This window comes from Drosophila simulans, chromosome 3L (genome assembly GCF_016746395.2).
Source record: "Drosophila simulans strain w501 chromosome 3L, Prin_Dsim_3.1, whole genome shotgun sequence".
In the NCBI taxonomy this organism is placed as follows: domain Eukaryota; kingdom Metazoa; phylum Arthropoda; class Insecta; order Diptera; family Drosophilidae; genus Drosophila; species Drosophila simulans.
Genome location: NC_052522.2, coordinates 5810126 through 5825265, shown reverse-complemented (window position 1 = coordinate 5825265; position 15140 = coordinate 5810126). Strand labels below are relative to the sequence as shown.

Below are 15140 nucleotides of genomic sequence, written 5' to 3'. Positions count from 1 at the left end.
TGGGTAAGGAAAATTTAAATTTCCCGCACCATATCGATAGCTCTACCGATAGAACCGGTCGGCAATCGGTTCGCACACTCGCTAGAGAACTGTTAACCAACAATCATAGCTTGAGTCCATGCTTCGCTCCATTATAAAAGTTATCAATATCTCTAAATAAACAAACTGTGGGTTATAGTAGGCTGAGTTTTATTATTTGTAATTGGGAAAAGTTCAAAGATAACGAAGATATATGGAAAATATATCAATAGCCGCAGAAGCAAGCCTGAAATTGGAGTGTGAACTCGCTAATAGCCAGATGCGGCGGGGAATTAGCCAAGCCCGCAACACTACACCCTGAAGGCCAGCTGCAGCCGCTTCCCGCGCATTTTTCTTCGACCCAGGTAGGTCGCATTGGGATTCGCTTGCATTTGGTGTTTTCACTCGCCTCCAAACCGCCGTAGCAACACCATCCAGACAACGTGGAATTCCCGCTGAACCAGAGACAGTCATTATTTCCATTGTGAGTATGGGCAGAACTAGGCTGCATCACCGGCGTCCCTAACCTTATATATATTTCATACACACACAAACGCACTATTTCCAGTTTCGGTGACCAAAAATTGTGAAAATATAAGCTAAAATGCCGCGCAGAAAGGCCCTGACTAATAACAACAATGCCGGCGAGACGGAGCCGCAGCCACCGAAGGCGAAGCGCGCCAGAATCGCTTTTCATCTGGAGCTGCCCAAGCGGAGGACCGTGATCGGCAACGTGCTGGTCTGCGGCAACGGCGATGTGGGCCAACTGGGTCTCGGCGAGGACATACTAGAGCGCAAGCGTCTCAGCCCGGTGGCGGGCATCCCGGATGCCGTGGACATATCAGCCGGTGGCATGCACAACCTGGTGCTGACCAAGTCAGGGGACATCTACTCATTCGGTTGCAATGACGAAGGTGCTCTGGGCCGTGACACCAGCGAGGATGGCAGCGAGTCAAAGCCGGATCTTATCGATTTGCCCGGCAAGGCTCTGTGCATTTCGGCGGGAGACTCGCATTCCGCTTGTCTGCTGGAGGATGGCCGTGTCTTCGCTTGGGGCTCGTTCCGGGACTCTCATGGCAACATGGGCCTCACCATCGATGGTAACAAGCGTACGCCCATCGATCTGATGGAGGGCACTGTCTGTTGCAGCATCGCCTCCGGCGCCGATCATTTGGTCATCCTGACCACTGCCGGAAAGGTCTTCACCGTGGGCTGCGCTGAGCAGGGACAACTCGGCCGGCTGTCGGAGCGTTCCATCTCCGGAGAGGGTAAGTCTCGGCATTAACATTTTTTGCAAAATCGGTATTAAAAAAAAAATTTAACACCCAGGTCGTCGTGGCAAACGCGACTTGCTGCGGCCCACCCAGCTCATCATCACGCGGGCCAAACCCTTTGAGGCCATCTGGGCCACCAACTACTGCACATTCATGCGCGAGTCACAGACGGAGGTCATCTGGGCCACAGGGCTTAACAACTTCAAGCAGCTGGCCCACGAGACAAAGGGCAAGGAGTTCGCACTGACGCCCATCAAGACGGAACTTAAAGATATCCGACATATTGCCGGCGGTCAGCACCATACTGTGATCCTGACAACAGACCTTAAGTGTTCCGTGGTGGGTCGTCCGGAGTACGGTCGGCTTGGACTGGGCGATGTCAAGGATGTTGTGGAGAAGCCAACGATTGTGAAGAAGCTGACCGAAAAGATTGTGTCCGTTGGATGTGGCGAAGTGTGTTCCTATGCCGTTACAATTGATGGCAAACTGTATTCCTGGGGCTCCGGCGTCAACAATCAACTGGGCGTTGGCGACGGCGATGATGAGCTCGAACCGATCGTGGTTGTCAGCAAGAACACGCAGGGCAAGCACATGCTGCTTGCATCTGGCGGTGGTCAGCACGCAATCTTTTTGGTCAAGGCGGACAAACAGGACCAGAAGGAGAATGTTCCAGTGAAGGCATCTGGCAGCAGCAGTAAAAAAGACAAGACCCCGCCGCAGGATAATGCCGACAAGGAAGCCGAGAATGTAGACAAGCAGGAGCAGAAGGAAAACTTGCCGGCGAAGGCGTCAACCAGCAGCAAAAAAAACAAGACGCCGCCGCAGGATAATGCCGACAAGGAAGCCGAGAATGTAGATAAGCAGGAGCAGAAGGAAAACTTGCCGGCGAAGGCGTCAAACAGCAGCAAAAAGATTAAGACGCCGCCGCAGGATGATGCCGCCGAGAAGGTCGAAGAGGAGTCTGCTCAGGAACCGACTCCCAAGAAGGCCAAGAAGCCGGCTGCCAAGCGGGGCGGTAAAAAGACATAAGATTGAGTATAAATACGCTGACTTTCCTACTTTGTTTTTGGTAACATTAAGTTACAAACCCTTACGCTTACCCTACTGTTAAGGAAGGTTTACTCATTGCCCAGATTCGTAAGATAGATCGGAAATTTTGCTAATTGTACGTTATGATCTACGAACTGAATCCTGTTAAGTTCTTTTTATTTTGATAAATAGATGCCCTTATATCTTACAAGTCTGCCTAAAGACGAAAACTTCTTTATTAATCCAACTAAATGTTTATTATATATATTCGTTCGCAATACGAAGCCGTAGTAAATTTGTATTTGAACGCAAAAGGAAACTAAATGAGATTTATTTACAAACTAATTAACTTGATTATATCATTCACAAAGACATACATCCTACTCACAGTGTATTCTAAATTCTTGGCTCAGACGGGGGCAAATGGCAGATTACCGGCAAAAAGCTAAAAAAGATGGGAGTAAGCACGAGACACCATTTACTCAATAATATCAGGAAACACGAAATTGTTACTCTTATCGTAGGTCTTAAGATTTATACAAAAATATGTATTTGCTTGGGGTGGTTCGATTTGCAAGGGAGGAAAACATCTTAAAATTACCTTTGAAAGCAAAGGTGTCTAAAAAATGCGCAGAACCCGGGAATAATTTAAGGATGCAAGCCATTGAAGTATGTAAGAAGGCTTTAATATTTGTAGTTCATACCTGACAAGGGTCATTATGGATTATTACGTGTACAGAGGTGAACAAATTGCATTTTTTGGACAAATCGAACCACCCTGGCTTGCACAGTTGAGGGTTTTGGCTTCACTACGAGTAGTAACACGGCTGACGATTGCCTCTGCCTGAGTCGACTGTGGCTAGGGAGGTGGTTATGGTAGTGGTGGTGGAGTTTCCGCCGTAGTTGCTGCCCAGGTAGAAGCTCACGAACAAGATGCCGCACAGCAGCGATAGCGAAAGAACGACGCGCACCATCTTCCTTGCGAATGCGATGAGTCCTAGCAAATGGCCGCCGGCAGCAACGCCGCCCAGCTGCCGATCACCAGTGCCCTGACAGCTGAGGCACAGCTGCAGATGCGCTTGGATCAGTGCCTCCAGGCATTCGCCATCGTATTGGTCCATGGTATCGGCACAGTTCAGCCCCAGATTCATCAAATCAACAGCACAGGCACAGTTCTCCAGATCTGGATAGTCGCAGTCGTCTTCGTTATTGTTGTGGTTATCGCGAGCGGCAATGTCTAGCTCCTGCCTGGTCAGATTACACGGGCTAAGTAAATATTATTTGCGCTTGGCGCACGAATACGCCGTTGCCTTGGGACAGGTAGAGGCGTGCTGGCCGAGCTGCTGGTACATCAGAAAGCCGAAGCCGGCAAACAACAGGAACAACAGCGCCAGCGTCACATATTGCAGGTTCTGGGTGAATGCCAACTGGCGCTCCATTGCCGTAGCTGGATCTACTCCCTAGTATGCCAAATGATTACAATATAAGTATGCACTCGCTTTTACATGGCTAGGATATACTTACAGCACCGGACTTCTTGCTGCAATCCACGCTGGCCTTACTGGACTTGCTTGCGCAATCTAGCTGCCCTTTTGACTTGTTCTCATCGAAGCGGCAGACCAGTCGATGCTGCTCCACATCCGTAGATGTGGGGGATTTGCTCCGCCACAGCTCGGTCACATCGGCGCCACTGCATTCACCGCCTGGCGCGACCATGGCCATCACCAGGAACTTGTCCTTGCTGTCGTCACTTAGCTTGTGCTCCGACTTCAGCCATATGTTGATGGTAGCCTCCTGGTTGGGCTGGATGATGCCGCAACGGGGTCGCACACGGAACTTCTCCGGCGATGTGGTTTGGATCTGCAAGGTTTCGGATTGAAGGATTAGTCTGGTATATGAAGTATGCGTATAGATTTCACCCACCTTGTACGTCACTGCCGAGGTGGCAATAGACTTGATGCTCATCGTGGCCTCCGCATTCTTGGAATTGAAGTTGACAAAATCCTTGGGATTAATATGCAACATGCCTGATCAAGGAAAGCCCGCTTGGTATTAATTGGCAGATTTTTTCAAATTTCAAATTTGGTTGGGACCAAAAAATTTTGTTTATATGAGTATAACGAACTAAAATAAGGCGACTTGGTGCTACGATATGTAATAGTCTATTTGTGACATAATGAGCAGTGCAGATAAATGGAAAGTCGATTTTAAATTGGGACCTATGCGTGTTCCAAACTTTTTTAAATGAGTTAAGGCCTTATTTCTTACCCTCGGATGTAGTGTGCATCTTGTTGATGTTGGTCTCCTTTAGCACCACGGGAGCGGAATCGACAAAGGTGACCTGCCGATGAAAGAGAACTCGTTGAAATGACCGTCTTTTGGTTGCTGGATAGGAGGGTTTTGGTGCAGCCCCTTCTCATCAGACCCCATCGAACGTGCTTTTCTGTGTCATTTTCAGAAGGGCCGCCCCACCACTCTTGGCACCCTTGAGCTGGCATTATTGGCGAAGGTTCCACTCGAACTGGAGGTCGCCGGGTGAATTGGTTTCATTTGGTCTTCAGCCGGATGTCGGTTATTCTGTGCGGGACTACTGGCACATCACTGTGCATTGGTTTTATCTGCCCTCCGGATGCAATCGGACACTCACGTAACTGAAACGCCCTGCCTCCGACATTGGTCACATTCGCCAGTCTCCACACACAGTTTATATCCTTAATCTGCCTCAAGATCTAAGACATATAGACAAAGCCGGACTTTAGGGTTCTTGTGCTCTTTGCATCCACCAAAACATAAAACAGCTGGCAACCCTGAAACTGTGGATTTCCTGGCGTGGCTTTAGGGATTTTGGCAAACGCGTTAGTAAATTCGTATATATTCAACTGTTTTTTAACGCCGTTTTAAATCAGTATGAATCAGTTGGTTTTAAAAAAAATAGTTGAGTTACTCACAAAAACAATACCTAAATCGTATTAAAAATAATTGATTCTACGGATAAAGTTCTAATTTTACAGTATTCTAATTATATCTGTATAAGTAAGCTATACGAATTTTCAAATTTTAACTTGCCCTTTAAGCCGGTCTTAATGGGCGTAGCCATTTTACTAGTTCTTTTCCACCGATTCGATTTCCAGATACAAACTCCAACTGGCACCTAAAACAATTCATTCTCCTTAACGAAAACTGAACAAACAACACAGTTCTCAATTTCAGCACCGAACAAAAGAAAGTATGCAGGGTGAAGTAATCGTCTTGAATGGCAAGTCAAATTCGATCCGACTCGGATTTGTTGTGCTTTTGCTTGACTTCCACGTAACGCACACATGATCATCATGACGGCCAGTAAACTTCCATTATGATTCTTCGAATAAACTCAAATACTGTGGGGTTTTCAATGGTTTATAGATGATTTATTGATTCTAATAAATGACAGATTTCTTAAGCGCAATTCAATGAGCATGAAACAAAAAACATTCTACACGAACACACTCACACACACATACCCTGGGCATTTTGTTGTTGTTGCTCAAACTTTGAGTAGTGAATATCAATTGGTACGATAACAATGCAGTTTCCACTTATGCTTCCTCCTCTGTTAATAACAATTACAGATTGCAAATGTCCATGACGATTAGCACAAGTTGAGGACAGAAACGAACGTAAAATGCGTTTGCTTTGCGGGTTTTTGTGACTAGTTCGCGCAAAAGTGAAAATACTACTGAATTAAAAGCACACCCAAAAGCTCGCTCCCTCTCTGCTGTCTCGCTCACACTCGATCAGCTTCTTCCAGCTGTTGTTGCTGCCGCTTCCGTCTGGCGTAAAATGAACTGCAACTGTAAATGAAATGAAAGTGCCGTTGAAATGAGAGAAAGAGAGAATGAGAGAGAGTGCATTATAAACGATGACGTCGCGTGGGTGTGATAACAGCGTGTGGGTGTGTGTTAGCGTGGGTGCGAAAGAAATGGCTGATAATATCCGCTCTGGGAGTCATTTACACATACCGTACACGTACGACACAAATACGCACACATAGAACCGGCCATAATCCCTCTGACAATGTGTGTTCTACTTTTTTCGGGTCAACGCTTCGGGGCCTCGAGAACTGACCATTAGCCACTGACCCCAGCCAGAAACCGAAAGTTTAGCAATATGTCAAATAAAAGACTATAAATAGCTGCTACAATGTTCTGCCCACAAAAGCGTACGTGCACTGAGAAAAAAGTAAAGTTAGCATTTAATTTTCTATATATGATTCTTAAAAGTTTCGTAAAATTCATTCCATTGTAAATTTTAAATTGAAGATTTCTTGATTTGAAATTCAAATTTTGAATATGCAGCTGCGCCTAAAAGAGTGCTATACTTTTCTCAAGATGTATAATAAACCTGGAAGGTTGAAACTAAATATCACATTTTAATCTAGCTTGCAAGCAAAGCAAAAAATGGCTAATTCGTTATATACTTCGAATTTGTAGCTAACCCCAAATATTTCCCCCAGTGTACGAGTTAGACCATCGCTGGGCTAAGCTTAGTGGTCAGTTGGGGACAGGCAACTCACGCAGGACACGCAAACAGCGCACCCTAAATCAATACGTCCCAAGAATGTGAATCAATTATGGCAGAGAGCGCTGTACGGCGGTTCGCGTGCGGTTTGGGAAAAAGCAATTAGGCGACCGAGGGACCGACTTCTTCCGGGTGCAGCCGTGTCACAAGGACACTCCCAACCGCCGATTCGCGCTCGAGATTTGGTCCCTTGTGGGTGGTGTAGTCGTACAAGCTGTGTCTATATCCCCCACTCAGCCCACTAACTTACCTTTTTGTCGAATTGTTCATCATCGCCGGCATTGGCAGCCACCGGTTTGGAAGTAACCTTTTTGGCCTCCGGCACAAAGCTAAATTCGTAGTTATCCTCGCCACCCCAGCTGGCCAGGCAGTTATCCTTGGTAATGTACTGGTTGATGTCCTTTTTCGATATCATTTTTAAAATCTCAACCGCCTTGGGTGGCAGCAGCGCCTTGATGACCTTAAAAGCAGCTAGTAAAAAAACCAACAAAAGGTCATGGTCATGGTTAATGTTCAAAGTGGAAAAAGAGCTCCAAAGATGACAATTACCATTTAGAACCCAGGCCAGTTCAAATACCAAGATGTAGTTCAAGGTATTGGGATAGTACTGCTTAAACGTCTCCACAATGCGTTTCACAAAGTCCAGATCCATGGTGGCCAAGCCCGTGCCCGCCATGTCGAAGAATATGGTCAACTGGGTCAGATGCTGCTCCCTCTGAGTCCTCTCCACCCAGTACACCACAATGCGAATCAGTTCATCCAGATTCTTGGACTTACTGTGCAGCTTAACGCGGAATATCAACAGCGGCTTGCCGTCCACATCATTGTTGTGCACAAACACGGATCCCTCCTTCAAATACTCCTGGTTCAACTGGCTCTCCTCGAGATCGTTGGCTCCGTATGACTGACGCCAGGTACAGGTTTCCCACAGCTTGGTAAAGGAAGCCTCCATGTCGAGATCATGCATTTCCAGAAACCTCTGAAGCCACAGATGATCGTTGCGAATGCGATCAATATCGGTCGGGTGGAAAGGTGCTACCAGCGCAAACCATGTAAAACAATAAAATGATTATTGGAATCTTATCTGTACTTATAAATAGTTATTGAAGATAATGTAGCTAATACCGTTTGTAACAATGCTCTTATCTCAGCTCATTAAATGTTTAACCCATGCAATTTTGTTTCTAATCTCTGAACACATAAGAGGCTAATATAAATTTGGACAAGATAAGAAGACGATCGTTTGCATAAAGTTAAAGAAATAAACAATTGAAACTCTAATCTATTAAACCATTCAGAAGTGCTTAATCTTTGACTGCTGTTACTTAACCTTTTGCCGCTGACTGACAGGCGTACGGAAGTCCATACCCAATTCTATATTAAGCACTTTGGTAAGCTATAGCTCAGGTCTCAAGTTCAAAGCTTTCGCTTGAGTGCACTTGGAACAGAAAAGTCGTTGGGAAAGGCGGGGCTGTTTGAATTATTCACCTACTAATTGGAGAATTTGCACTACAAATAAGACAGGTTGAATGAATCATATAAACAAACTATTAACCGAACGCAGCTATATATCTGGTAATTACGGAATAAAAACTGCCAGCTCTCATAAACCTAAGCGCACACAATTTATTAGCGCCGCTAGTCAACGAACGTTGCACTTTGTATCCATCGAGTGCTTGGGATTATCTCACCTGCCGGGGGGGTTGAGGCATATTTGCGATTGAACCTATCGCGAAGCTCCTCGATTTGCTGTGGGGTCGTCTCCTTGACCTTGATGCCCATGCTGCCAGCTAGTTTTCGCACTCGTTCGCTACCAAACTTGTGGCAAGACTAAGCGTTCAAGTTGAATTCCAATCGGTAATGCGGTGCTCCTCCTATCGCTTGGCGCCTAATCAGAAATCCACTTTCACTGCGATTAGATTGGCTTAACGGGGAGCACAGGTGAAGGTACAAAAGGTGGAGGTACTACAGCGGGAACTACTGAGCGCTATCCAAGTGCGTTCCACGAGCGTGTGCGGCAAACTGAACAGCCACTAACGGTGCTGCCAGCTATCCGGCTATCCACGATCGTATATCGCCGCGATCGTTAGCAGTCGGCCGGCGTGCGGCTCGAATGTGGAGCACCTGGTTCTGCGCGGTACTATAATGGGCCTCCGAAAAGGGCAACCCACACACCCACCACCCACCTCCCACCCGCGAAGTGCTGCAATGGATCGTGATCGTGTGGGTGGTATGCCACCTGCATTGCAATTAGCTCGAGTGGAAGTACTATGGAGTGCTTTCAAAGCTCACCGCTGGAGTAGTAAAAACAAGCGTGCAATATGGTCAATAAATATCGTATTATTATTTACACTATAATACAAAGTTGTTGGGCAAGTTTTAGGCGAATTTGTAAACGTAGTCATCATTACCGCCCCAGATTTTCAGGCAGTTATCCTTGTCCACATACTGATCGATATCCTTTTTGGTGGTCACCTTAAGGATCTTCAGTGCTTCGGGTGGCAAGAAGGTCTTAACCAATTTAAAGGCAGCTAAACACAAAAAAAACCTTTCTAATATACCGAACTTCATAGATACCACAATGTTTACATACCATCTAGCAGAAAAGGCAAATCATGCACCAGAATATAGTTTGGCACATAGGGATACTTGGTCTCGAACACTCCGATGATACTCTTGATGAAGCCCAGGTCCAAGTTGCTCAGACCGGCGCCAGTCATGTCCATGAATATGGTAATCTTGTCCAGGTTACTTTCCCGCTGCAGTCGCTCAATCCAGAAGACAAGGATGCGCAGGAGGTCCTGCTGATTGCGGCTCTTCGAGTGTTTCTTGATGGTAAGGATCAGCAGGGGTTTTCCGTCCTTATCCTTGTTGTGCACAAAGATGGAGCCATCGTTCAGAAACTCCTGATTAAGGTTCGCCTCGGTGATGTCATAAACTCCAAAGCTCTTCCGCCACGCGAGGTTGTCCCACAACCTCGTGATGCACTTCTCCACATCGAAGTCATAGACCTGCAGAAGCTTGGTGATCCAAAGGTCACTGTCCGTAATTCGCTTTAGATCGTTGGGATGGAATGGTTCTATTTCGGGATCGTATATGTATACCAGATTAGATGCGATTCTTTCGGCTGCACTAGCTTACCTGCTGGTGGCTGTTTCTCCAGTCTCTGCAGAATGCTAGTCTTGACTTGGCTTATCTGCTCTGGAGTCGGATCCTGATCGGAAGGCATGTTGCTGCTTGGCTTTGCGTGAACCAATTGAAATGTCTTCTGCAGTGAGCTTCAAATTTATGCCAATTTCTTATCTATTTGAAAACAATTTTCGTGGACAAGCTCTGGGGGGTAGTTTTCCTTATCTGGGAGCGGAGTGTCTGGCCTGCGAGCGGGCTAATCAGCGACTGACAGCCAGCACAGCCCCAAACGCTCGTCGTTACGCTCGCCGAGAGCGTTTTCATTTGTTCTCCAATTGTGCTCTGCTTTCCAGACGATCATGTAAATGACTCAATGCGGGTGGTGGGGGCACTGGAAGGGGAAACCGCATGCCGCCCGTTCTTTAATCAATATTGGAGCCCGCAGAACAGCACGGGGAGGGGGGGATGACAAAAAGTAGGGGGCCCCGTCAATTGCGATAAGCGCAACAAACGGGGAAACTGGCAATGCTTATGAGGTTTGTGCAGGCGACTCTTCGGGAACTTGGTTTTTATGATTCTCGCTGCGGTTTTCTTTGCGATATATGACGTATCCACTGACTTGCTGTATCTATGTATCTCGCACTTAGCTGTGGAAATTCTGTGCGGCTTATCTCGATTCGATGTGGGAAGCTAAGTCTACTGGGATCAATTATTCCCCTTCAATTGACAGTCGCTGATTGCGGTGGCTGTAATTGATATCAAAGAGCAACGGTTATTGTATAATAACAGTAATTTATTTTCGTTTAATTAGATTGCATTATATGTATTTCTAAGCAAAAATAGCTCACATTTTAATCTTATCAACCTTATGAGCTTTAATTTATTAGCCAGCTAGTGGGATTAAAGGTGTACTAAGCTATAATACCCAAAATTTTACTGAATATGCAGTTTATTAAAGACCGTAATTCAAAATATAAACATTTTGTTTAGTAGTTAGCAAGTCTTAGCAAAAATGCGCATTTGTTTTAGTCAAATATAAATAGTAATTGTAAGTTTTATTATATTTCACTAAATGCACAACAGTTGCTTGCTTACAGACTTTTTTAATGGGCATTACCAATTATGAAGAAGTTGTTATATCATTGAAGAGTTGCGCTGAGTTCGATTTTTTAAAATATATAGTGTGTTCGAAAAATCAATACATTCTCTTTAATAAATATTTTTTTAATTTATAAATTGCCCATTTAATAAAATCGAATCATGTGCAATATGAATATGTGTTGCGCCTTTGTTGTTGTTTTATTGTTGACATTGAAAAGAGATGAGAGGCAACAGCTAACAATAACAAAAACCGAAGCCATTTTTACATATTGAAAGCTCGATTCCTCGTATCCGAAACCCCCGCCATGTGGACCACCATCCCGAGCCAAATCGAAATCCAAGAACTTTCGCTGCCTGTTCTCTTCTGGCCCAGTTGTGATGTTTACGTGAAAACGTGCGTTTCAAGTGCGACCACGTCCTCGCCATTTGTCCGGATGCGGATGCAGTGCAGCCAGTTGTGAGATCCCCCCAAATCCCGAGATGAAGTTCGCCGAGCACCTGACGGCCCACATAACGCCCGAGTGGCGAAAGCAGTACATTAACTATGAGGTGAGTGCCGAAAATCGCCGTTCGAAGGTGCGGAAAAATATGTATCCGTGAGATACACGGACGAGTGTGCTTTTCCCGCTGTCACTCTGCCAGCTGTGACGTCACGTGCCCCATCAGCTGTGGCATCCAACTGTCAAACGGTGGAGCTTTCAACGCGCATGCGCCCTGTTGAGCGGCATTCTGTGTTTTGCTCTCCTCGGACGTAAACAAATAGGAAGGGCTGTGGTGAGGTGGGGTGACGAAAGAACGAGGAAGTGAAAACACACGATACGATGAGCAGGAGATGTATAGATACAGTGGGGGCCAAAAGTATAGGTCCTTTGTTTAAGGGATATATAAAAATATATTGGAATTAGATATGAATTTTATATATATCATAAATTATAAATAAATTTTATTAAAATATTTCTAATCCTTTTTTAGGAGATGAAAGCCATGCTGTATGCAGCCATCGAACAATCGCCCTCCGCAGAACTCGTGGAGCGCGAGATGGTGACGCGATACTTTGCCAAATTCGATGAGGAGTTCTTCCACTACTGCGACAAGGAGCTGGCCAAGATCAACACATTCTACTCGGAGAAGATGGCCGAGGCGACACGCAAATATGGCAGTCTGCGCAGCGAATTGACCGAAGCCCTGGAAATGGGTCACCCAAAGAAACTGCCCGCGTGGAAGAGACGGACGCCGCTGGGCAAGAAGAATGTACCGGCGCGCAAGATACAGGATCTCAAGTTGGCATTTAGTGAATTTTATCTGGGGCTGATACTGCTCCAGAACTATCAGAACCTCAACTTCACGGGTTTCCGTAAGATACTTAAGAAGCACGACAAGTTGCTGAGCGTCGACTATGGTGCACGTTGGCGCACGGATCACGTGGAGGCAGCCCACTTTTACACCAACAAGGACATTGATCGGCTGATCCAGGAGACGGAGCAGGCTGTTACCCAGGACATCGAGGGAGGAGATCGTCAGAGGGCAATGAAGCGGTTAAGGGTACCACCACTGGGCGAGCAGCAGAGTCCTTGGACCACCTTCAAGGTGGGTCTCTTTTCCGGCGCCTTTGTGGTGCTCTTCATTACGGTTGTGATCGCTGCCATGTTCTACGGATTCGGCGAGAATTGGCGGGCCGGAATGAGGATGTTCCGCGCTCCATTCCTCATCATCGAATGCCTCTTCCTTTGGGGCGTCAATGTCTACGGCTGGAGGTCGTCCGGTGTGAACCACGTCCTCATCTTTGAGTTGGATCCACGAAATCACCTGTCCGAGCAGAACATCATGGAGGTGGCATCCGTGTTTGGAGTCATCTGGGCCTGCTGTGTCCTGAGCTACATCTTTTGCGATCCCCTGGGCATCCCACAGTACGCAGCTCCGCTTTGCCTCTACACATTGATGGCTGCCTTTTTGCTGAATCCCACGAAGACGTTCCATCATGAGGCCCGGTTTTGGGCCATACGGATCCTCATCCGGGTCATCATGGCTCCGTTCTGCTTTGTAAACTTTGCCGATTTCTGGCTGGCCGACCAGCTGAACAGCATGGTGCCAGCTTTTCTGGATATTCCCTTTCTAATATGCTTCTTTGGTCGAAGTCCCACATGGCACAAGGCTGGCAAGGGTAAGTAGCACTGGGTTTTCAATTTGAAGTAAAAGTAGGGGAAAAATCAAAGATTTCCATTCCTTTTTATGTGCATTCAATAAAAGTTCGCAATGCTATTCATTTTACTTGAGACCAGCTCGTCGGTTTGGTCCTTTCCCCAATTCTATTTAATAACTTTTCGCTTTTGAAATCAGCTTGCAAGTGGTGAAAGTGAAAAACGACCAAAAACCCAACAGCATTGTTGAATTGCAAATTCATGCTGAATGGTTTAATTATAGACTACAAAGTGTTTAATTTACCATCATTGTTTTGCTTGTGCAACAGCTGCCAGCCACTGTGTGGAGTACGTGTCTCTGCTGCATCCCATTGTTGCCATACTGCCCGCCTACTTCCGGTTCGCCCAGTGCATCCGCAGATACCGCGACACAAAGGAGTCATTTCCGCATCTGGTCAACGCCGCGAAGTATGCAACGTCCTTCTTTGTGGTTATATTTGCCCACAAATATCACACGACCACCGGTAAGTGGATTCATTATACGGAGCGTGAGTTCATTAGGGCACACTTACGTCATCGCAATTGCAAATATATATGAACACATATATACATTATTTGTGCTATTTACGGTCCAGTGCCAATTAGTGCCGAAAATTCATGTAGATTGTATTTTGGCGGCATCGCACGTGCATCCCTATTTCATTCAGCCCACTGTCTTCTCATCTCCAGACACCTACCCGCTGTCCAAGGAGAATCCCTGGTTCTACTGCTGGATTACGGCGGCCATCTTCTCTTCCTGCTACGCCTACACATGGGACATCAAAATGGACTGGGGTCTGTTCGACTCGAAGGCGGGCGACAATCGATTCTTGCGTGAGGAAATCGTTTATTCATCGACGGTGAGTCCGGTTGGGTGGAGTTTTGTTTTGGCTTTTTTTTTCCTCCCATTTGGGGTCAGAGTAGGGGCAGTCCCCACAAATAATGGCCACGATAAATATTTGGGCAAACGGCACGTAAAACAATCTTTCAAAGCGTTCATTATCTCTCTTCTTGTCGGTGGCCAGTGGTTCTATTACTTCGGCATAATTGAGGATTTAATACTGCGCTTCAGCTGGACCCTGTCCATGAGTCTAATTGAGGCTGGCTACATTGAGGGCGATGTCATGATGACCATTCTCAGTCCCCTGGAGGTATTCCGTCGCTTCATTTGGAATTACTTTCGGTTGGAGAACGAGCATCTAAACAACGTGGGCAAGTTCAGGGCTGTCAGGGATATATCGGTCGCTCCAATGGATTGCTCGGATCAGGTGAGTCTGGTTGCCAAGCACCATGTGATATTATTGGATTTATTTGAATAGGATTTTGATTTTTACATAAGTTAAAACGCTTAGTTTAAAGCTTACTGAGGTTATCAAATCATAGCGAAATTAAATTCAGATTTAAGCAGTAAGCTCTACTTTAGCATTTGAATTTAACTCCACAATATCTTTCTCTTAAATTTCAGACCACGATTTTGCGCATGATGGACGAAACTGATGGTGTGTTGAATCGAAGGCGTGGAAAAGCCGCTGGCGGCAAATCCGCAACCAAGAAGAACAAACAGGAGCAGCGACTGCTCCTTCAAGGGGAATCCATTGAGGATCTTTGCTCGTAGTTGGGTAACCCAATAAACATCTAACTCTCTGTGTGCACAAATTTTACGTTTATGGCAATAAAGCACTTCAGTTGCATTTGCGGACACTGAATAAATGGTCCTGGTTCCAAATCCATTGATTTCGCATCTGTGAGCAAGAAAGTTTGAGCAACACCATTTCTCGGGGTCATTTGTATACCATATGTATGTGGGGGGTGGTGAAGGCGATTGATGACGAGCACTAGTTCAATTTTCGTGACA

The 15140-nt window shown here is 46.1% G+C and overlaps 4 protein-coding genes across 8 annotated transcripts; 2 read left to right on the top strand and 2 right to left on the bottom strand.

Annotated features, from left to right (window-relative positions):
* The first annotated feature begins 217 nt into the window (after positions 1 to 217).
* Positions 218 to 2666, top strand: LOC6736942 (regulator of chromosome condensation). Of its 2 annotated transcripts, XM_016170125.3 has the most exons (4): positions 218 to 383; positions 444 to 502; positions 587 to 1286; positions 1348 to 2666. In XM_016170125.3, the coding sequence occupies exons 3-4, from the start codon at positions 623 to 625 to the stop codon at positions 2319 to 2321; spliced, it is 1638 nt and encodes a 545-aa protein (XP_016030589.1). In that variant the 5' UTR covers positions 218 to 383; positions 444 to 502; positions 587 to 622; the 3' UTR covers positions 2322 to 2666. The 2 variants fall into 2 exon arrangements, with proteins under 2 accessions (XP_016030589.1, XP_016030588.1); XM_016170124.3 differs by having other exon boundaries at positions 218 to 502.
* A 116-nt stretch (positions 2667 to 2782) lies between these two features.
* Positions 2783 to 9077, bottom strand: LOC6736941 (motile sperm domain-containing protein 2). 4 transcript variants are annotated; one of them, XM_016170921.3, is made up of 7 exons: positions 8570 to 8929; positions 7428 to 7913; positions 7129 to 7349; positions 4590 to 4662; positions 4245 to 4348; positions 3846 to 4181; positions 2783 to 3781 (listed from the first exon to the last, which is right to left on the bottom strand). In XM_016170921.3, exons 1-7 carry the CDS (start codon positions 8658 to 8660, stop codon positions 3599 to 3601), a joined length of 1494 nt encoding a protein of 497 aa, XP_016030587.2. In that variant the 5' UTR covers positions 8661 to 8929; the 3' UTR covers positions 2783 to 3598. The 4 variants fall into 4 exon arrangements, with proteins under 4 accessions (XP_016030587.2, XP_044779024.1, XP_044779023.1 ...); XM_044923089.1 differs by lacking the exons at positions 7129 to 7349; positions 7428 to 7913; positions 8570 to 8929 and adding an exon at positions 5822 to 6040; XM_044923088.1 differs by lacking the exons at positions 7129 to 7349; positions 7428 to 7913; positions 8570 to 8929 and adding an exon at positions 4969 to 5129.
* Positions 9078 to 9198: 121 nt separating this feature from the next.
* On the bottom strand, positions 9199 to 10674 carry LOC6736939 (motile sperm domain-containing protein 2). The gene is made up of 3 exons (XM_002083750.4): positions 10020 to 10674; positions 9472 to 9957; positions 9199 to 9409 (listed from the first exon to the last, which is right to left on the bottom strand). The coding sequence occupies exons 1-3, from the start codon at positions 10105 to 10107 to the stop codon at positions 9258 to 9260; spliced, it is 726 nt and encodes a 241-aa protein (XP_002083786.1). The 5' UTR covers positions 10108 to 10674; the 3' UTR covers positions 9199 to 9257.
* A 783-nt stretch (positions 10675 to 11457) lies between these two features.
* LOC6736938 (xenotropic and polytropic retrovirus receptor 1) lies at positions 11458 to 15011 on the top strand. The gene is made up of 6 exons (XM_002083749.4): positions 11458 to 11657; positions 12081 to 13269; positions 13576 to 13770; positions 13976 to 14145; positions 14311 to 14553; positions 14751 to 15011. The coding sequence occupies exons 1-6, from the start codon at positions 11589 to 11591 to the stop codon at positions 14898 to 14900; spliced, it is 2016 nt and encodes a 671-aa protein (XP_002083785.1). The 5' UTR covers positions 11458 to 11588; the 3' UTR covers positions 14901 to 15011.
* Positions 15012 to 15140: the final 129 nt, after the last annotated feature.

Excerpts from the sequence above, each read along its gene's own strand:
- LOC6736942 (XM_016170125.3), top strand. The coding sequence starts at position 623 with ATGCCGCGCAGAAAGGCCCTGACTAATAACAACAATGCCGGCGAGACG. Across the intron at positions 1,287-1,347 it reads GCGTTCCATCTCCGGAGAGG|GTCGTCGTGGCAAACGCGAC; the intron begins GTAAGTCTCGGC and ends TTTAACACCCAG.
- LOC6736941 (XM_016170921.3), bottom strand. The coding sequence starts at position 8,660 with ATGGGCATCAAGGTCAAGGAGACGACCCCACAGCAAATCGAGGAGCTT. Across the intron at positions 4,663-7,128 it reads ATGAACAATTCGACAAAAAG|GTCACCTTTGTCGATTCCGC; the intron begins GTAAGTTAGTGG and ends TTTCATCGGCAG. Across the intron at positions 4,349-4,589 it reads GATGCACACTACATCCGAGG|GCATGTTGCATATTAATCCC; the intron begins GTAAGAAATAAG and ends TTCCTTGATCAG.
- LOC6736939 (XM_002083750.4), bottom strand. The coding sequence starts at position 10,107 with ATGCCTTCCGATCAGGATCCGACTCCAGAGCAGATAAGCCAAGTCAAG. Across the intron at positions 9,958-10,019 it reads GGAGAAACAGCCACCAGCAG|AACCATTCCATCCCAACGAT; the intron begins GTAAGCTAGTGC and ends ATCCCGAAATAG. Across the intron at positions 9,410-9,471 it reads TTTGCCTTTTCTGCTAGATG|CTGCCTTTAAATTGGTTAAG; the intron begins GTATGTAAACAT and ends TTTTGTGTTTAG.
- LOC6736938 (XM_002083749.4), top strand. The coding sequence starts at position 11,589 with ATGAAGTTCGCCGAGCACCTGACGGCCCACATAACGCCCGAGTGGCGA. Across the intron at positions 11,658-12,080 it reads AGCAGTACATTAACTATGAG|GAGATGAAAGCCATGCTGTA; the intron begins GTGAGTGCCGAA and ends ATCCTTTTTTAG. Across the intron at positions 13,771-13,975 it reads CAAATATCACACGACCACCG|ACACCTACCCGCTGTCCAAG; the intron begins GTAAGTGGATTC and ends TCTCATCTCCAG.